Source organism: Eumetopias jubatus, unplaced genomic scaffold (assembly GCF_037043125.1).
Source record: "Eumetopias jubatus isolate StellerSeaLion01/CBP00866 unplaced genomic scaffold, mEumJub1_p1.0 scaffold_13, whole genome shotgun sequence".
NCBI lineage: Eukaryota > Metazoa > Chordata > Mammalia > Carnivora > Otariidae > Eumetopias > Eumetopias jubatus.
Window position 1 is genome coordinate 58,469,339 of NW_028274819.1, and position 22,376 is coordinate 58,491,714.

General features: G+C 40.4%; 1 protein-coding gene across 4 annotated transcripts in view; it reads right to left on the bottom strand.

Moving 5' to 3' along the window:
- PAK1 (p21 (RAC1) activated kinase 1) overlaps nucleotides 1–22,376 on the bottom strand; it is a 149,997-nt gene that overhangs the window by 69,243 nt on the left and 58,378 nt on the right. The window contains exons 1-2 of one of the 4 annotated variants that reach the window (XM_028115897.2): nucleotides 20,898–21,091; nucleotides 4,674–4,881 (exon numbers count right to left, since the gene is read on the bottom strand). In XM_028115897.2, the coding sequence (XP_027971698.1) occupies nucleotides 4,674–4,863 (190 nt within the window). In that variant the 5' untranslated portion in view covers nucleotides 4,864–4,881; nucleotides 20,898–21,091. Of the gene's footprint in view, nucleotides 1–4,673; nucleotides 4,885–20,897; nucleotides 21,093–22,376 lie in introns of those variants that run through there. The other 3 variants (XM_028115896.2, XM_028115899.2, XM_028115898.2) reach the window with 3 other exon arrangements.

The window sequence follows — 22,376 nt, forward strand, 5'->3', positions numbered from 1 at the left end:
CTACCGCAGGCCACAGACTCTTCTTTCTCATTTCCCAAATCTCTTTAGAGACCTAAAACTACCCCTTTGGTAATTCTGGCTCCGAAAGTCTGGGTAGGACCTAGGCATCTGTTATTTTTTAAAAGCACCATGAGTGAGTCAGATGTATAATCTGGGTTGAGAACAACTAACAGAGATAGTAGGTTTTGCTGTAACAGATACTTCAGGAAGACTTGGTTCCACACTCATCCCTGACACTTTCCAGCTGTGAGATCTTGAGCAATTTAACTTTCTCTAAATCTCAGCCTCCTCAACTAAAAATGACTTGTCGGCATCAGATTAAAACAAGAAGTTAGTTTCCCATTAAAAAAAAAACAAACAAAAAACCAACCTCATATTTGTAGTGTTTTACAGTTTAGAAAATGGTTTTGTATCCACTATGTCAAGTGGCAAAAGCCTATTAATGATAGGGGTGACGGGAATTACAATTATTCCCACTTTACAGATGATACTGAGATTAAAATAAATCGGTAAAAAGAAAAGAAATCACAGAATAATGTCAGAGATAGGACTCAATCTTGCTTCTCTAAGTCCAGTTCTAGACCATTTCTAGGCTAAATACTTTAGTAAGGGTATACCACTTCAAAGACTGCCAACACGGTTTTGTATCCTGCTAGGACTAAGTGAGGCACAAAGCAAAGGTCAACAAATGCTTATCGGTTGAAAGATAATATCAATTAGCATAAAATTAAGCTGAACAAAGGCTCCAAACAAAAGGGAAAAAAACTTCACTTATTTCATTTTGATATATGCATAAATTATAGCCATCTTAAAGCAAATGGGTGAAACCTATGTGCTCAGGGCATGCAAAGAAAATCTATAACTAAGGGATGAAAGAGAGGTTACTAGATTATTTCACAAGAACTTCCTAAAACTCTACACTTTCTATATCTATACTTTGAATTCACAAAGAAACTGCTTTGATCTTAAGCTGTAAGATTTATTTTCAGAACAGATTTGGCCTAGGATCACTCAGTGAAGGGTGTCCAAGAACCTCTGGGTCTACATACAGCTTTATCACTGATTAAAGTACTTTGCAATGGCCTAGTTTCTTTTCACTAGGTATACAACCCAATCCAATTTCATCTTTATAATATCATTTATATAATTATAGGATTTTGAAACTATAAGAGACCTTATATGTCTACTGGTTTCACTAGTTTTTTAGATGAAGCCACTTAAGTCTACAGAGAAATAATTGACCCAAACTGGACAGCCAATTTATGAGAGAACTAAGACTACAACCCAGATATTCAGGCCCCCACTTCCCCGTTCAGTACATAAGATCATCCCTTTAGTTCTCAATGATGCCTAAGGGTTATGCTTCCATCTGCTGTTTTAGACAGGATATAATTCACATACTGTACAATTCATCCATATAGTTCACAATTCAGTGACTTTTTATATATATTCACAGAGCTGGGCAACCATCCCCACAATCAATTTTAGAACATTTTCCTTTTCTTTTTTTCAAGGTTTTCTTTCTTCTTTTTCTTTTTTTTTATTATGTTCAGTTAGCCAACATATAGTACATCATAAGTTTTTGTTGTAGTGTTCAATGATTCATTAGTTGCATATAACTCCCAGTGCTCAGTGCTCATCCCAACACAAGCCCTCCTTAATACCCATCACCCTGTTACCCCATCCTCCCAACCCCCTCCCTTCTGTAACCCCCAATTTCGTTCCCGGAGTCCAGAGTCTCACACGGTTTCTCTCTCTCTCTGATTTCTTCCCATTCAGTTTTCTCTCCCTTCCCCTGTGGTCCTCATCTTTTCATCACCCCATGAAGAAACTCCATACCCCCTAATCCCATCTACCTCCTCCCACAGCCCTAGGCAACCATGCATCTGCTTTTTGCCTATGGATTTGCCTGGATATTTCATATAAATGGAATCATATAATATGTGGTCCTTTTGTCTGACTTCTTCACTAACCCAATGTTTGCAAGGTTCACCCATGTTGCAGCATGGATGAGAACTTCATTTCTTTTTATTACCAAAGAATATTTCTTTGTATGGATATGCCACATTTTACTTAACCATTCATCAGTTGATGGATATCTGGGTAATTTCTACTTTTTGGCTATTATGAATAATGCTGCTATAAACATTCATGTGCAAGTATTATGTGGACATATGTTTCTATTTCTAGGTCACATGGTAACTCTATGCTTAATCTTTTGAGAAACTGCCAGACTTCTCTAAGTGGTTGTACCATTTTACCTTCCCACCAGCAGTGTATGAGCGTTCCAATTTCTCCACATCCTTGTCAACATTTGTTATTATCTTTTTATTACGGCCATCCTAGTGTGAAGTGGTGTGAAGTGACATCTCACTGTGCTTTTGATTTGCTAATGATTTTGAGCATCTTTTCATGTGTTTATTGGCCATGGGTATATTTTCTTTGGAGAAATGTCTATTCGGATCTTTTACCCATTTTTTTAATTGAGTAACTGAGTTGTCTTTTTATTGTTGAGTTGTAATAGCTCTTTATATATTTGTGATACAAGTCCTTATCAGATATATGATTTAAGAAAATTTTTTCCAATTCTGTGGATTATCTTTTTACTTTCTTGGTGGTGTCCTTCAAAGCACAAAAGTTTTTAATTTTGATGGTATCTACGAAGCAGGACTCTTCTTATCTTCCTAGTCAGCAAGAACAATTCCAACTTTTTAATTTTAAGAGTCCTCTTTACTACATGTAGAAACTTGGGCTGAAGACATACTTACTTACAGAGATTAAAAATTATGGTTGATAAAGCACAATGTTAAAAATAAGCACACACCTAAACTGAGGGATAAACAAAGTGGCTATATATGTGGGAGAAGATTCTAGGGCAGGGTAACACCACCTAGATCATAGCCCCTGTATCTAGGAAGTTGGCAGCTACTACATAAATGAGTTAGCCAAAAAATGAAAACTAAGCAACTTACCCATATCTCTTCTAACTAGACCCCAAAAGAACTCACTATGAAGGTGGAACAGGGGATAGTAAGCACACACAAAGATACAAGCCCAAAATAATAAAAATTCTCAATAGTTCTCATTTCAGTTATTCAACAATCATTTCCTCTATGTATTATCACTGCCTATTAGACATCAGTGTCAAGACATCTTAAATGCAAAGTGTCTAAAATTATCTTTTCACCTCAAATGCAATGTGTTTAAAATCTTTCCTGTTCTCTTCAACTACCAACCCTCCTGATTTGCCTCTTTCTGTGTTCCTTATTTGGTTAAAGATACATCATCTACTATCTTACACTGATCTATAACCATGCAGTTATATTTTTCTGCAATATAAGATATTTTCTGCAATTCACCATTGTGCTTGTTATATCTGGCCTACTATTTCAGAATCCTAATTCTGATTTTATCATATAGTCTACTAGCTATGCCTCTCAGATTCAATAAAGAAGTAAAGAGAAAGCACATTAAAATGAAGTACCTTCTGTGTGGAAAGTACTTAATTAGGAAATTTGCATGTAATTTTCACACAACAACCCTGTGAAATATTATCCCAATTTTAGAGATATGAAAATCCCAACCTTTCCTAGAGATAGGAAACTAAAAGTCAAAGGAGCTGACATATCTAAAGTCAGAGAGCTGGTAAGTGATGAATCCAGGATTTGAACCAGGTCCATCTAAATCAGAAGCTCATGATAACTATTTATAAACAGAAAGCCAATTTCATCAACATGCCACAAGAAAAGGCCCTGCAAGCATGACTGAGAATTTTACCTCATATCAAGGCCACTTAAATAAATATTTGGGTAGTCAAACAAAAATCATTTATCAATGTGGACACCCAAACCTCTATTTCACTATCTTGTCCATAGGATTTCAGCGACTTTATCAGATACACCGTTAAAATCCTGATTATTCGGGGCACCTGGGTGGCTCAGTCAGTTAAGTGTCTGCCTTCGACTCAGGTCATGATCTCAGGGTCCTGGGATTAAGCCCTGCATCAGGCTTCCTGCTCAGCAGGGAGCCTGCTTCTCCCTCTCCCTTTGCCCCTTTCCCCTGCCAATGCTCTCCCCCCCACCTCAAATAAATAAATAAAATCTTTAAAATCCTGATTATTCTTCTAGAAGTTTTATTAATAAAATGAGCCCACCTAGTATGACCTAGTCTTAGTAAACTCATACTGAGTCCTGCTTCTTTTTCCCAGCGATTACTTGCCCTTCTTACTGATATTTAATCTCCAAATCTAGATGTGAGATGAGGACATATGAATAAAGAAGAGGCAATCAAGAATCCAGAAAGAAGACATTCCAAAAATGACACTAGCTTGGAAAAAAACATTTCCAAATGAAGCCATTCCAGTATTTCTTATATTTTGTGAGTTCATAAAAGTTTTATAACTTATAAACATATGGCTTCAGGTTGTTCAAACTCCAGCAACAGCATAATTATTTTCTTAGAATTTTGCTCAGCAATAGTTAATAAAGTATAAAAATAAGTCTATTTTCTATTTTACTTCAGCTGCCTTAGGAAAGACAGACAAGGGAAGTATTTAAGGGGGAAAAAGGTATTAAAGGAAAATTAAGTCAAGGAAAGGACAGCCCTTTTACCTAAGCTACCAGAAAAAATTGTTTTAAGTATACAAATGGTGAGAAAGAAATGAAATACTGTACTTTTATCTCCAGGTAAGATGGATCGGTAAAATCGGTCCTTCTTTTTCTTTTCCTCTGGGTTTGGAGGCAGAGGTTTGGAACCGTGGTTTAGGGTTCCAGCATCTTTGCTGCCGGCTCCAATCATAGTGCTGGTGTTTCTCATCGGAGGGGCTGGGGGTTTGTCTTGAATGTCTAGGCCGTTATTTGACATTGTCACCACCACCAGCAGCTACTGGAATCAGAGAGAAGAACATAACTCTTTTATTATTTTCATGCAAAAGGAAATACATGTTGAAAAATTTTAAAGAATCCAAATTATACAACCCATCTTCAAGGGCCCAGTCAAACCTTTCCACCACATACCGTAACTACCGCCATCTTATTCAATCAACAATATTCAGCCAAGCACTGCTGAAAATTGACAAGGTCCTTCTTTTTCTCTACCTAAGACATTGGAGAGTACAGAAAACCACCATGATGTAGTTCAAAAGGTAGAAATTTGGCCCAGCTAAACTAAGAAGGAATCCCAGTGTCACTACTAGCTTTAGAGAAATTCCTTAACCACTTGGGTTCCATTTATTCATTCATTAAATAAAACTGCTAACAACATTCCACATAGTGACCCTTTCCCAACCTCTAATTTTGTAACCTTAGGAAAAATGTTCCCTCTCTAGAATGGACTGTATCACTATATCAAGAGTCCATAAAGCTGCCAGTTTTGTTAATAGTTTTATTGGAACACAGCTGTTCATTTACATATTGTCTATGGCATCTTTCACATTCCAATGGCAAAGTTGAGTAGTTGCAACAGAGACTATATGCCCACAAACCTAAAATATTTATCTTCTCCTTTACAGGAAAAGTTTGCTGACCCTTGGCCTATATCATCTCTCCAGTATCTTCTTCCTCTAAAAATTGATCTTTTTCTAAATACATGATAGTCAATGCGGTAACCATCCTGTCATATATGGTGTTGAATTTACTGGTAATCTCCAATGTTTCTGGTAAAGAGAAGGAATAAAAACTTTAAAAAAGGGGGAAAAAATCATATCACATGGTACCAATAGTTTCAATGAAGACAGATGTTATTACTTTAAATAAGTAAGTGTCCTTGACAATGGGCAGGCATGTACATATACAGAATTAATAAAGTCTCTCATTATTCTTTCAGGTTACAATGGAAATTATATCTTTAGCCATGACTACTTAGAATATAAGCTCCTTTGAGTAACGCAATAGTGCTTTAGAGACTAACGTTTCTAATCAAAAATAAATAAACCGATGTAATAATCACCAAGAGATTTTTAGAAATATAGATGCCCTGTTTTGATTCCCATAAATTTTGATTTAGTGCAACTAGGTTATGGCCAAAATTCTGTAACGTTAAAAATCAGTGATCCCAGTGCCAGCCAGATTTGAATACTACTGCTTTAGATGTCAATTATTTAAATGCTATGAACAAAATCTATTAATCTTTTTTACAATTTTCTAATAAATGCAGGACTAAATGACCCCCTGCATCCATTTTTCCCTTCAATTCTTCCTCCACATGCCATCAGTGATCTAAAATGCAGCACTCCTCTACTTTAAAATCCATCACTGACATCCCAGAACAAAAGCTAAAGTTCCTTACCAACTAAGCCACCACACCTGGACACAGCCTACACTAAAACTATACCTTGGAAATCTCTGTTCTCTTGATTTGCCAAGTAGTCTCTTACCCCTCCTCCCAAACCCCCAGTGCTTCTTGTCAAAGATTTCTCCCTCTTCTGACTGATAAAAATCTTACTTATCTTTCAGGCCAAATTCAAACTTCACCTTTTGTGTAACTCATCCTAACCTACCTCTGCCAAACCAACTACTCCTTACTTCTCTTTTTGATCAAAAGAAATTAAGTAAGCAAGAAGAATCCTATTAAACTATATTAACTCTCTGGGTGGTGTGCTTTTTACCCATTTTTTCTGGTTTCACTTTGCATGTTTGCCTTTGCTTTTCTTCCCAGCCCCAACTCAAGTCCCTCAGCTCCCACAAAGGGAATTTCCACAGGCTAAGTCCTCAAGTGTAACTTCCTACTCTGGACTGCAGGTTCCAAAATTATACTCCTTAGAGCCACCTGACAGACTAATAAGCAGGCCCTTCCTTGCCTCTTAGGTCCTTCAGCCCACAGCTTCATTGAATGTAGCTCCCCTTCAGGACCACAGCCCAAGACTGTGCCAAGAAAGGCTTCACCACCCTTTCGGCTTTTCTTCATTTCTCAGTTCTTTCAATCATACTTGGAGAGTTCTCAGGGGTAGACCTCCACTTTAAAAATTATTCCAAATTATCAAAACCTAAAATCTGTTGTTGGAATACAATGCTTGAATCCTCTGTACCATATTCCAGCCTAGGTCATCCAGCCTATGCTTGAAAACTTCCATTTTTAGAGAATCTACGGTCTCAAAAGTCAGCCTGTTCTACCTTTGGTCACTTCATTTAGAGAGTTCTCACTTAATATTAAGTTCTATCTATTTCACACTGCACCGCAATTATTTGTTTATACATTTGCCTCCCCCCCTCCCACACACACACCCTCCTCTGCCAGGCTTACACTATGAACGCCTCAAGAACAAAGTTCAGTCTTATTTATTTCTCAATCCCCAACGCCGGGTCTGACACAGACTAATCAATAAAGATTTTGTTGAACAAATGAATAAAGAACAAGTAAACAAATAAATGAGCAAACACTACGTCTGTTAGTTCTAAATCCTATATCACAGCTATTCAGAAAAGTCTATTGCTTCTTCCCCAGACTGAAATTTAGATAGTTGAAATCATCTTTCAAAACCCCCCAAATCTATTTTCTCATGCTAAACATTGTCAGTATCTTCAACTATACTCACAGAACACAACTTTGTACTTTCCCAATCCTTCCTCTGAACTTACCTGGACTTGATGTTTCTATACTACTTTCCAGTTTCCCTGCAGCCCTCCAACAAGTCCCCTCCTGTGGTTTCTCCACAATTCTTTACTCTCTGTGTACTTCATAGATCCCCTCCTGGTCATTTTGTCCATCTACATTCAGCACAATAATTGGCACATTTTTAAAAACTATGCCATTGTAAACTTTTATAGGAAAACAAGTCCAAAAGATCAATCCTGAGAGGAGAAAGGAAAAACATACTCAACTCTCAGGTAAGGAGACCAAACACATCTTAAATCTTCTCACAGTCTGTGCAGGTCAAAGATTTGGGAAGATGACAAGCCAATTCCTTCTGACAGGCTGCAGTATAAAGCTAGGCTCAAAGCCAACATTTAGAATGATAGTTCAGATGGCACCCCTCTATCCAACCTAGACAACAAACTGATAAAACAGACAGAAGGAAAGACACACTGACCACATTTTACCAATGCTCCAGAGGCACAGGGAGCCTAATAATTTATGAGCAACTAATTATACTGAAGTATTAATTATGAATCAACTGAATGGCTTGATCATAAATGCAGGATCACTGTGAAGTTTCAAAAAGGCCATCGGCAAGGCAATATAATAAAAAGATGACTGGATCTAAAATCGAGAGATCTGGATTTAGGTCCTGGCTCTGCTATTTACTAGTTATGACTCTAATAAAAGTCCCTTCACCTATGAGCTGCAATTTGATGTTTCCCACTCTATGGTCACTAGACAAGATACTGGTCAAGAGGCAACCAAGGAATGGAAGTGATTTATGTCCCCTTTGCTGTAAATAGTATAAAGATACAGTGCTAGGGCAAAAAGAAGGAAAAGAAAACACTTTTCAAGTAGCCACTATGTATAAGGTGCTTTACATACAGAATGAAACTGGACAGGGACTGAGGGAAGGAGTGTGTATACCAGCAGCTACTTCTTTCCACTTTATCATATCTGGATGCCACAGCCACTAATATAAAAAGGGCCAAGATAAAGATTTTAAGATACACATCAAAGCCAGAAGCAAACTTAGAGGTCACCTAATCTGACCCTCTCATATAACGGGTAGGAATACTGAGGTCCAAAACACAAAAAGAAATTGCTTACGATCATACAGCAATTTAAAGGTGGGATTGGAACCCCTATCTTCAGACTCTCTGCCAAAGAATTTTCCAAATATACCTGAGATAATTCTATTCCCTCTGTACCTTTTCTGACCTGAACTCTGCTACTCTTGATTTAGGTAAGTCAAATCTAGCCAATGGCAAAAATAGAACAATATAAACATGTTTGCCTGGACTTGATTGATATTTACTAAGTGTCTTCCATGAGTCTAAGTGCCAAAGAAGATAAATAAATTCTTGGTCCTCAAATCAGCCATGTGAAAGTTATGTACACCTTTTGCTATCATTGCAGGTTCTTCATTTAAGTACAATTCATATCAATAAATTTTTACTGAGTACTTACATATAAGGTGCCATGGTAGAAACTAGGGACGGAGATAAATAAATGAATATGATCTAACTCTAGACATTCTCACAGTCTAGTAAGCAAGATACATAGGATCTGGAAAACCACAATGCCAGGCCAAGTGCTGTAGAGCAGTACAAGTGGTAAAATGTCAGAAGACACAAAAAAGAAAAGACGGTATTGAATTTAGGTGATCAGTGAGGCTTCATAGAAGAGGTGGTGTTAAAAGCAGGAGTTTAAAGAATAAATAAGTCAGACTAGTGGTCTTTGACTTGGACTATTAGAACCCCCCCAGGAGCTTTTTAAAACACCAGCTGAAGTACGTAGGGGGCAGTATACTAATATATGCAACTTACTTTGAAATGTATTTTTAAAAAATAAGATGGATTAATGGATGAACACAAGGGTGTGATATAATATGCATGTCCATATATAATTTATAGTGGATGTGATAAAGCAAATATATGAAAATGTTAATGGTAGAAGAATCTAGGTGGTAGATATACAGGCATTCACTATAAAATTCTTTCAACTTTGCTGTACTTTTGAAATTTCTCCTAATAAAAAGCTGGGGCGGGGGGGGGCGGCAAATACCATCGCTGTTGAGCTCTGATTTAATTGGTCTAAAATAGGTCCAGGCATTGGTTTAGTACCTAGACCAAAGAAAACAGACAATAAATAAATAAATAAATAAACGGACAATTTTGATGGAGAATGGTAAGGGCAAATACATCCTAGGCCACAGGAATCACATGTGTGATAGTACAGTGTGGCAGAATGCAACACAAAAATGAAAAAGTAGGACACAGCGATCAGAGAGCCTTCTATGTTCTATAACACATACAGAACTAGTCAGAAAAATGGTCCCTTCTAAGCACTTCTAGATCCACGCAATGAATGTCTCATGTTAAAAATAGAAGATGACACTTGATTTAAAAAGGCTGTGGAGAGATGACAATGAGAAAAGAGGTGTTGCCTGGAGGAGGGGATCAGCTGCCATCTGTCTGCACTGAGGGCTCTGTGATGCCTTGAGCTCACACAATGGGAGTTTTGGAGAGTCCTATAAACTGTCTAACAGAGTTGCTCAAATTCTAAAATAACAGTTTCCCCACAGAACCTCCTGGACTATCTTTACAAATAGGATTTCAGCCATCATTTGGCATTGATAGTTTAATAACAACTAACATTAGAAAGCACTTTGGAATTTACAGAAAACTTGGAAATCTATTTGGTTGGTATCATTTTTCTTATTCATGCATGCAAATATTTATTCATCACCTACTGTATGCCAGGCTGTGCTAGGCGCTGGGGATAAAACAGTGAGCAAGTCAGAAGCAGCAAAATATCAGAGACACTGCCAGGCACCCAGAGCCAGCAGAGGCAGGGATCTGAAATAAAGTCTGTGTGACTACAGGACCACCTCCTTTTCTACTACACCACGGGTCACTGTTCACTCTAAAGGCAAAGGAATGGACTAGATAACCTTTAACAACCCCTCAGTCCACTATTTAAAATGAAGAAGGGAAAGTAAGAAGAAAAAATAAAACCTATTCCACATATTAATCACATTTGTCAGTCAAAAACTCAAAGCAGCTGAGACTGGCATGACCAACACTCCACCCAGAACTGGGGAGTATTGCATGCCCTTGACACCTGGTTATGAGAATCTGATCTTTAATTAAACTGTGCCAAGAGGTTTTCTTTGGCAGGAACCCGGAATGCTGCAGTCTTGAATTCGCTGAGGGATGTCCTTCTGACACAGCAAAGGCATTCCCGCTATGTAGCCTCCAACCACTTGCTCTGGTTCAGCAGCAAGAAAGCAACCACTGAGGTAGCAGGGAGGAAAACTGGAGGCTGTTTCTGGGTTGTTGGAAAAGCTACTTTAATTTCTGGCCCTGTTTCCTCATGTAAAATACAAATAAGACTACTTTACAGAGTTATGAGAAATTATTTTTTTAAAGATTTTATTTATTTGAGAGAGAGAGAGAAAGTAATGAGAGAGAGAGAACATGAGTGGGGGCAGGGAGAGGGAGAAGCAGGCTTTCCACTGAGCAGGGAGCCCGAGGTGGGGCTGGATCCCAGGACCCCAGGATCATGACCTGAGCTAAAGGCAGACACTTAACTGACTGAGTCACCCAGGCGCCCTGGGTTAACAGAATTTAAAAGCATATATAAATATATATATATGTGTGTGTGTGTGTGTGTATATATATATATATATATATATATATATATATGTACCTAGCATGCTGCCTGGCACAAAATAGATGTCCAATAAGTATCTGTTCTTATCCCCCACACATCTTTCCAGTTTCATCTCTACTATTCCTTAAACTTAGTCATTCCAGCTCAATATGCTTTCATGCCCCTGCCTTTGCCCACACTGTTCTCTCTGCCTAAGATGTCCCAACTTGTCTGCCAAACAAACTCCTACTCATTCTTCAATACCCAGTTTGATTCACTTTCTCTAAGAAACCTTCACAGAAGCCCCCTATTTCTATCTTTTCCCAAAAATTTAATAGCAGTTTATACATACTTCTATGCAGCAGTGTCCATATTTCATATCAACCCCACCAGACCATGAACAAGTCAAGGGACAAAACTGAGTCTGATTAATCTCTATGTCTCCAAGTCCCACCCAGCACAGACCCGGCAACGCTAAGTAACTAGCAAAGTTTCACTGACTAAAGCAGCCTGATTTACAGAAAAAGAAAAAAAAAAAGGAGCTAGAAGGATCCTGAAAAATCAGCCAGTTTCAAACCTTTATTTTATAGCTGGGAACCTAAACCCACAGGAGTATGAAATTTACCTAAGATCAGTCAATGAAATAGTGAGGACATGATGGAACTCTGATTATTCTGATTCTCTTAAAAACACTCTTTCTACACTAATTATAATTTGAGACAGAATGAACAAAGGTCTGTACCTGGAATTAGACAGTATGGGAGGCAGAGAAGTAAAATGGAAAAGGCAGAGAGATTTGGGGTCCAAGACTTCAGCTAGCCCTGTACCTTCACCTTCCTCTCGCCTCCCCAATCACACCTACACATCTTCCTCACTTCTACCACCCTTGCAGATAGCCACTAGAGTTACTTGCAGAAACCAGTACCAAAGGTCTTATAATCCTCTCCCCAGCATATTGAGAAATTCCTGACCTGCAGCCCCAATTAAGCTATTCCCAACAATTAAGGGAAAAATTTAAATTTAAGCCATTAGACTTCCCAATGGATGCCCTGAACCAAGAAAATCATCACTAAAACCTAAGGCCCATACAATCTGAGAGCTGGAAGGAACCTATAAGGCCATCTGGTTCAACCACCCAAGAAACACTGGAATCTACTCAGCTGTCTCCTGGATGGATGACCTTCTAGTCAATCTCTGCCTGAACATATCCTGTGATTTTCCCCACAGTGCCCCTACCCCATGCCTTCTCAAAGGAACATTTTCTCTTGGAAGTGTTAAGAACCACAGCTTGAAAATGGACTGCTCTCTCTCCTCTAAAAGATACTCAGGACTAAGTCAATCAAGCTTCCAGTGTTCATTTACTTCAGTCATCCTCAGTCACCCAAAATCTTGTCCCCTAACCTTTTCTGTATGCCCTCTAACCTCATCAAATTCTTCACCCCCTTCCTGACTCTGGATCCCTTTCACTATTTCCTCTGGATCTTCCCATTTGTCATAGGCTAACTCCCCTTGCCTCCTTTTCTTAAAAGGAACCTGGCTATCACCTGAAGAAGAGACTTCTCCAGCGGCCCTCTCAACCGGAAGCTCTTTTCTCTCTCATACTCAACCTATCAGTGCTGTCCTTAATTTTCAGGGCTATTTCCAAACCATTCCTTTCTTCTTCTTGTAAAAACCTCTTTCCTTTGAGTAGCCTCCAGTGGTTGCTATCACACTTCCTTGCTGCCTAAGACCCACTTTCTGGTCACCTCACTCAAAGGCTTTAGTTCCTAGAACCATCTCTTCTGTACCCCTCCAGTTATCATTCTAGGTGACCCCTATACCCTTCCAACAATGATGACCCTTCCAACACTCTGGCCATTTCAATTGCTGACCTCCAGTCCAAGCTGGCCAATACTCCCATGATCACACCCTGGACCTTATCACCAAAATGTGTATCAACTCCAATATCTGGAATGAATCCTATATACTCCAACACAACCTCCTATCCATGCAGCTCACTTGCTCAAGAACTTCTACTACAATTCTTATACTTCATTTTGAGCTCTAATCCACTATCCATTAGTACCTCCTGCCTTCACTTCTCTTTTTCCTTAACTATAGTCCATCAAAAATCATTCAAACATCATAACCCATCAATCCTCTAAAACTCAACAACAAAAAAACAAACTCAATTCAAAAATGGGCAAAGGACTTGAATAGACATTTCTTCAAAGATGTATGAATGGCCAATAAGCACATGAAAAGATGTTCCATTAGGGAAATGCAAGTCAAAACTACAATGAGATAACACCTTGCACCATTAGGATGGCTACTATCAAAAAAAGAGAAACCAAGAAGTGTTGGTGAGGATGTGGAGAAACTGGAACCCTGCACATTGTTGGTCGGAATGTAAGATGGTGCAGCCGCTGTGGGAAACAGTATAGCAGTTCCTCAAAAAATTAAAAATAGAATTACCATATGATGCAGCAATTCCACTTCTGGATATACACAAAAATATTGAAAACAGGGTCTCAAAGAGATATTTGCACACCCATGTCCATAACAGCATTATTCACAACAGCTAAAATGTGGAAGCAATACAAGTATTCATTGACAGGTGAATAAATAAGCAAAATGTAGTATACACATACAATCAAATATTAGAAAAGGACAGAAATTCTGTAATATGCTACAACATGGATGAACCTTGAGAACATTATGCTAAGACAAATACCATATGATTCCACTAATATGAGGTACTTAGAGTAGTCAAAATCATAAAGACAAAAAGTAAAATGGTGGCTGCCAGGGGATGGCGGGATGGGAGAATGAGGAGTTATTTAATAGGCACAGAGTTTCAGCTTTATAAGATGAACAGTTATAAGATGAATGGTGCTGATGGTTGCACACTAATGTTAAAGTATTTAATGCCACTAACCCATACATTTAAATAGTTAAGATGATAAGTTTTATGTTATGCATATTTTACCACAATAAAAAAAAAGTAAGGGGAATTAGAATTTACTATCCAATAGATACACTACAATGTGCTGAAAGTTCACAATGATATCACAGTCATATTACCACAGGAGCCTGTTAATGCTGGGGTAGAGGCCAATGAACTGAGACTTAAGATATTAATTACGAGCAATGGATAACTGATTCTCAGTAAAATTTGTAGAATGATAAGACAGTTTAAAACAGGCTTTCACTGTACATGTATACTTTATTTTTTTTAAAGATTTTATTTTTATTTATTTGACAGAGAGAGAGAGAGACAGAGAGAGAGAGCACAAGCAGGGGGAGTGGGAGAGGGAGAAGCAAGCTCCCCGCCAAGCAGGGAGCCCGACTCGATTTGGGGCTTGATCCCAGGACCCCAGGACCATGACCCATGCCGAAGGCAGACGCTTAACAACTGAGCCACCCAGGCGCCCCTGTACATGCATACTTTAAACAAATCTGATTTATCTAAACAAATCTGATTTAAAAAAAAAACAACACACAAACAAAACAATCAACCCCCTTGTCTTCTCTCCCTTTCCAAAATGCAACTGGCAAAATCCCAGCTTTGGGACAGTTGAACTCTTAACTCTCTCCCAACTGTCTCTGTGCTGAAGTAGCTGAATGTCCTAAAGAACATTACCTGATTGACTGCTTTCACTTGAAAATTATGAATACCTTTCTGCAAATGATTACCTTGCCTCAAATGGGCATTCAATTAGGCTTCCCACTCACCGCTTCCCCTTCACTGATGAACTCACCTGTGAGAAAACAGAAATCTTTGCAGAACTCCATCTTCCCACTCCCAAATCTATATGCCGCCCTGCACCTGCGCCACCAATTTACAATGAAGGAGGTGTTCCTACTCCCATCAAAAGCCATTCCCTCTTCTCCTCCACTTGCACTCCCTCTCACCTGGAATGATCTCTTTCAGCTACATTAACCAATCAACCAATCAATCAATCTCTCTCCCCCACTCCCTCTCCCTCTCTCTTTTAGATATATTCAGTCATTCAACATATATTTATTGAGCATCTACAATGTACCAGTACTAATCTAGCTGAATAAAACAAAGTCCCTGTGTTTGTGGATTTTATGGACTAGTAAGAGAAACGAAGAGAAGCAAAGAAATGAGCAAATATACAATGTCAAGTCCATAATGAAAAATAAAGAGTAGTACATATGACTATGGGGGGGAGGGGAAGCCAGGGATGGGTGGTATATAAGACAAGATGATCAGGACAGGCTTCTCTGAGGAAGAGACACTTAAGACCTGAATGAAATGAGACAACTAACCATAGTAATATCTGGAAGCATTTTAAGCATAGGGAGCAATAAGTACAAATATCCTAGAAGAGAATATTTTTGGGCATGTAGAATAGCAAAAAGGACAGCAAGACAAAAGTTTAGTGAACAAGGAGAAACATGGTAGAAAACTAAAATTAGCCAGAGGTCAGATTATATAGGACTTTACATGCCACAATAATAAGTTTGGATTTTGTATCATGCATGAGAAGACACTGAAGAATTTTGAGTAGTGATCTATGTTTTAAATAGACCACTCTGGCTGCAGAAAACAGACTGCAGGGGAGCAAAGGAAAAGTGAAGAGACCATTAAGAAACTAGTACAATAATCCAGGCGGGAACTGATGGTAGTTTGACTGGACTGCAGTAGGTAGAGAGTAGTACATCAAAGGTAGATATTTGAAGGTAGAGCCAAATGACTTATTTAGAAATTGGATGTACAGTGTGAGAGAAAAGAAAATGAAGATGATCTCCAAATTTTTGGCCTGACCTGTGAATACTGAGTGAATATAAACATGCTATAGTGTCTCCTATTCAAAGACACACATACACCCCTCCCATGACACCAATATCTTCTTCAAAACACATTTCATTGTTTCCCTTCATAGCAAAGCTTCTCAGAAGAATTGTCTATTTACACTTTCTCCACTTCCTCCCCTTCTGTTCACCAAGTAACACCCTGTATTTCACCAAAAGTAGTCTTGTCAAGGTTACCAACCATCTCCATGTTGCCAAATCAAATGGTTACTATTCTGTCCTCACCTCACTCAATCACTCTGCAACATTCACCTGGCTTTCCTTCTAGCTTTCTGTGTACTCCTATCTCCTTTGCAGACTCTTCCTAGCTATCCTTGAGGTTAAAGGTTAAAAACCTCCTTTCCTCATATGCTACACTCTTATCTAGATGATCTCATCCATTCCTATAGCTTTACTTATTACCTATATTTTGATGATGCCCAAGTTTCTACCTTTAGCCCAAAAACTCTCTTTCAGACTAATCCATCTGTTAGACAATTCTGCCTGCATTTCTTGTATCTAAACCTAAAATGAACAAATGAAACTCTTGGTTTTCACAGCATCTATCATAAATCATATTTGCTTATTTATTATACATCTCCAGCAATAAACAGTAAGCTTCACAAAGAAGCAACTAAGTCTTTTGTGTTTACCAGTGTATACCTAGCAACGAAACAGGGCTCAGCAACAGTAGACACCAAGATTTACTAGACCCTGTCTCTAGCCTCAAAACAGTCACATACTAATGGGATAGGCAGATTCATAAACCACAATGACGGTATGACATGGTAACTGCCACTGTGAATGGTGAGAGGAAAAACACGAGTGTTTCATGAATCCCAAAGAGGGGCCCTTAATAGCATAGGAGTCAAGGAAAACTTTCTTAAGAAGATAATTTAAGAGTTTTTTTTTTTTTAAGAATAGCTTTCAGTGCCTACTAGATATATTTTTATATAATTATTTTTAAGCTTTATAATAACTCTTCCAAGTAGGTGTAAATACATTCCATTTTATATATGAAGTTTAGAAAGATTAAAAACCAAGCAGCTGGGCGCCTGGGTGGCTCAGATGGTTAAGCGTCTGCCTTCGGCTCAGGTCATGATCCCAGAGTCCTGGGATTGAGCCCCACATCGGGCTCCCTGTTTCTCGGGAGCCTGCTTCTCCCTCTGCCTCTCTCTCTCTGTCTCTCATGAATAAATAAATAAAATCTTTAAAAAAAAAAAAAAAACCAAGCAGCTAGTAGGTGGTGGAACCAAAATTTGAACTGAGGTCAGGATGCTTTTAAATCCGTCCCCCTTCCTCCTTTTCTTCTTTGCTATAACACAAGGTACCACCAAAAATAATGTTATACTTGCCACCTACTATTTGTTTGACCTAAAAGAAGTCATTATACCTCTTGAACTCAGTTTTTAGCATGAGGTTCAATTACCAGTCTCTAAATCATCCTTGTTCTAACTCCCTCCTTTTCCTTTGTTATTAAGGATTGAGGCTCGTTTTAAATTGATCAGTGAGCAACCCTAGGCATTTTTTTTAATTATTAAATATATTTTTTTAAGATTTTATTTATTTATTTGACAAAGAGAGACATAGCGAGAGAGGAGACACAAGCAAGGGGAGTGGGAGAGGGAGAAGCAGGCTTCCTGCTTAGCAGGGAGTCCAATGCAGGGCTCGATCCAAGGACCTGAGCCGAAGGCAGACGCTTAATGACTGAGCCACCCAGGAGCCCCTAATTTTATTTATTTGAGAGAGACAGAGAGCAAGAGCAAGGAGGAGAGACAAAGGGAGAAGCAGACTCCCCACTGAGCAGGGAGTGCCATGCAGGCTTGGCTGGATCCCAGGATCCTGGGATCATGACCTGAACCCAAGGCAGCCGCTTAACCAACTAAGCCACCCAGGCGCCACCTAGGCATTTCTTTTATGCTACAGCATCTGAGCATTTTTCACGGCTGCAAATGTATTCAGGAACAACCACAGTAACATCTGTAGAGCACTTCACACTTTACAAATTAGTTTCACACATTCATTATTTCATTTGATCTTCATCAACCCTATGAGGTGTTAAATCCCTATTTTACAGAGGCCAATGGAAGTGAAATGCCTAGCCTAGCACCATCTGGACTCTACAGCCTACCAGAAATTGAATTTAAGAAAATAAAGGGGAGTGGAAAAGGACGAAGAGAGTAAATGACTTATAGAGGAAGCTCATCCAAGTGGCCTAGAGCCAGGAGAAATTAACAGGGACCAAGTCAGTTTCCCTTCCAAGGTAATGAGGGTTTGGCCATGGCACAGTGACCTACCACATGGAACTGCTCTGTTTTCATCTCAGTAATACCTTGAGTCCAGCCCCACATAGATGAAAAATATAAGAAAACTCTCTGTACACTATATGCATACACAGGGTCAGAAGAGAACATGGCATAAGAGAACAGATCCCACCTTTAGAGAAGACTTGAATTTAGGCCCCAGCTCTGCCACTGACTTGCTGATTAAAAAATTTCCTCCTTCTGTGTTATCACAGCCCCTTGTGCTTCTATCACATATACTTGACATATAAGGTTACAGATGCCCATACTCCTTGACTTGCAATGGAAGGTAGCAACTGAGTCCAACTTCCATCTTTGAATCCTCAGCACCTGGCACCATAACTAACAGAACAGGTGATCCAGAGAATGTGTGATGATGGATGTCATATTCAATGCTTTTTGTATACATGTGCATTCCACGTAACAGTCTGGAAAGTGAGTGCCAGGAAAACAGCAATTTGTCTTCTTATCTCTGCTTCTCTCACTCTCCCCTTTGAGGACACTGCTCAAGAAAAGTTAGTTGAGTGGAAACAAACCCGTCCAAAAAGCCAGGCTTCAGAGGGAAAGAAATTAATCTATATGGTCCTCTTTCCTATACTGTAGTCTTTCCCACCACACCTATACCTCTACTCCCAAATAACCCTATCTTGCCCATCCACCCTCTTCTCCAAAGATCCCTCCACCTTCTCTCCCTCTACCCCATCCCTACTCTCCCCTCTTCTTCCATAGGCTCACAAGTCACCTCTTTTCCTCCAGGTAAGCAACACTTCAAAGCTGCCATAGAGTTCTTGTTCCTAGTCACTTGTCTCACAAAAGACAGTCTGGGTCTCTGCCCAGCTTCCTCTTCTCTCACTCTAGTCTTCAAGCTCTCCACTTCTCATCTTGCTTACTCCTACTGCCCTCCACTGCCTCCTCCCCTCTGCAAAGGAAGTGGGGGTCAAATCCTGGAAGAAAGATTGCTTACTGACAGGCCCAAAGCAAGACACAGAGGAAGTAAGGAAAGAGACTGGCACTTGGGGAAGACAGAATTTGTAGATGAAAGCTGAAAGTAAGGGAGTTAGGTAGGAAACACAGTTTTTGGACCTCACAAACACCCCAACGAAGGTTCCTACAAACCTATTAATAATGAGAAAGCTTAACCAACAATTCTATTTCCTGTATTTCTTTTTTAAGATTTTATTTTTAAGTAATCTCTACACCTAACACAGGGCTCAAACTTACAACCCTGAGATCACGAGTCCCATGTTCCACCAACTAAGCCAGCCAAGCGCCCCTTAACCAACAATTCTAAAAGGAAAAGAGAAGAAAGCCTAACCAAGAGGAGAAGGACCCGAGAGAGGGAAGGAAAAACTAATTATGGAGGGGAAAGGATAAGAAAGGGAAGTATGAGGAGAGCAGGAAGAAGGAAGAAAGTGGAGGGTGGGAGAAAAGATGGGTATAAGGGAAAAGGAAAAATGATCAGGAGTAAGAAGTAGAAAAATGGGGAGAAGACAAAGAGGGGAATCACAGAAAAACTCTGGGGAGGAAGGAGATCAAAATAATCAAGGTAGGTTAGTATCAGGCCTAACATGTGTTTCTTGGTCCCAGATGATAAGAAGGAAAGAATTATAGTGAGTAAGACATTACACAGCCCCCAAGGTCTGTCATTAACTAGGCTGAGTAAGGAGGGGGCTCCAGAGAAGATAGCCTAGTTTAAAGCAGCTTTACACCCAAGTATCAAATCATTGGCCAGTTCAGAGAAAAATCATTAACATGCCTTGACCTGTTTCTTTCCAACCCCAACTCCCTACACCCAACATATCTACACTCAACAACAAAATAATCAGCATTTTCAACCTCTGCCTTGTCCATTAAGTGTCTGGGTCCTCAGCAGACCAGCAAGATGCCGTCCAAAAGGCTGCTGGGGGACAGGATACAAAGGTCTGCTTCTCAAGTTCCCCTGTCTCCTACATTATTGAAGGGAACATCTCTGCAGCCCATTCTAGGGCTTTAACCAGCTCACCTTTCCAAAAGGCCGTTTGATAGTCTGAGGAAGCCAGAGTTACAAACAGAATATCAGTATCTTGATATTCTGCACAGATAAGGAAACTGAGGCCCACAGAGGCTGCCCGAACGGTACCAGCTTCCTTAGGTCTCCTATCTCCTGGTTTACTCCACCTCTTAACAGGTCACTTATAATATAATGCCCCTCCCCAGCACCAAGAGAAAACCCCCAACGGTCCCAGCAGGCCGGCAGCTAAGCCAAGACAGAGGAAAACATCACCCTAACCCCCAAGCAAAAGGATGTTAGCAAACGAGAACGGCTCCTGAGACACAGCAGTTCCCCCCAAAACCAGCTTCTCCTTCACAACCTTCCCTAGCCAGAGCTCTGATTCCAGGTGCTGGCCTAGCCGTAGGCCGGCTCATCTGAGGGTTCAGCCCCTTCTCTCACTTAAGGTCTCTTTAAGGAAAGACCCTAAATCTACCGGACAGCGCGGCACCACTCCCCGGAAGCCGGCGGAGACCCCTCCCCCTCCCCAGCAGCGCCCAACTGGGCGCGCCCCAGGGTGGGCCCAGTATTACCTGGTGGGGGGAGCTGGCCCCGGCATCTCTGGCGACTGTTTTTGTCGCAGAGCCGCACCTCTCCCGCCCAGCCAGCCGCACAACGCCCTGGCTCCACCCGCGCCGCTCTACTCAGCTGGGGCCGGGCTCCCAGCAGCTCAGCCGCCCCAGCTCCCGCTCCCGGTGCAGCACGCTCCCGCCCTCGCAGGGCGCAGCAAAGGCGCAGCTTCGGGGTTGGCGAAACAGAAGGGGCGGGGGAAGAAGGGAGGGAAGGAGGCGGGAGGAAACCGCGCTTCTCCTTTCCCCAAAGCTCTGAGGGCGGGGAGACTACTACCTTCGAACCGTCTCAGCTATTCTCCCCCACCTAGTCTCCAGCAGGAGGTAATTTCTCACTGGGGCCAGGCTTTCCAGGGCCTGTCAGAGTCCTCGGTGAGCCCCAGAGTCAAGGAAGAGAACCAGACACCCTCTGTGCCTTAGTTTCGGCAGCTGTCTGGACTCCAGGGCAACTCAGGTCAAACCCAGGATTTTATCAGTTTAACCTTCAGGTAAAAAGATGCACCCAGCCCTCCACCCCACCAACAAAGGGGTCTAACGTCCTAGGGAAAACTTTAGGTGGGCACTTATAGCTGCTTCTAAGCAAAGAAAGCCCAGCACCAGCTACCATTTTTTAAGTGCTATTGTGTCCCAGGTGTTTTACGAAACGTTATGTCTATCTCACCACAACCTTATGAAGTAGGCTCTCTACCAAATCACATGTCAAAACTGAGGTCCAGGAAGAATGTGGTTTCATACAATAAGTATTTCTTAAGCACATACTGTGAATCGGGCATTATAATGAGCCCAGAGCTGAAGAACACATTACAGGACATTCACCAACCCTGGCCCAGACCCCCTTAAATCCCACTAGTGCCCCCTCAATAATTTAACAACAACAAAAAATCCCACCTTCACACATATCCAAATGCTCCCTAAGAAATAATATTGTCCCACCAACTTCCCCTCTACACCCTGCTCTTGAGACATATGGCAGGAGTCAGATTATGCAAGGTCTCTTCCAGGTCAGAGCTAGGAGTTTGGGTTTTAAGTTTTAACAATCGAAAGGCTTTGGAAGATTTTAAGCAGAATGACAAGATTAATTTACATCTTTGCAAGATCACTAACTGCTGAATGGAGAATAAAGGGGAGAATGGTGGAAAACAAGAAAACAAGTTAGTAGATTCTTACAAACTCCAGGCAAGAGAAGATGGTAATGATTTAGACGAATATATTGGAAGATGAGCCAAAACAAAACAGGCATATTCTAAAGATACAGCTCAAAAGCAGCAGCAGAACTTGGTGAAAGACAGAATGTAATGGGTGAATGAGGGCAGTAACTTTCCTAAGACCACACAGCTGGAAAATGGCCAAGTTGTCCCAACTTTCATCGGACTCCTAAAGCTATGCTTTCTCTCTGCCATGTTAGTCATCTGCCATACCCCTGTCCCTGCTGCCAGCAAAGAG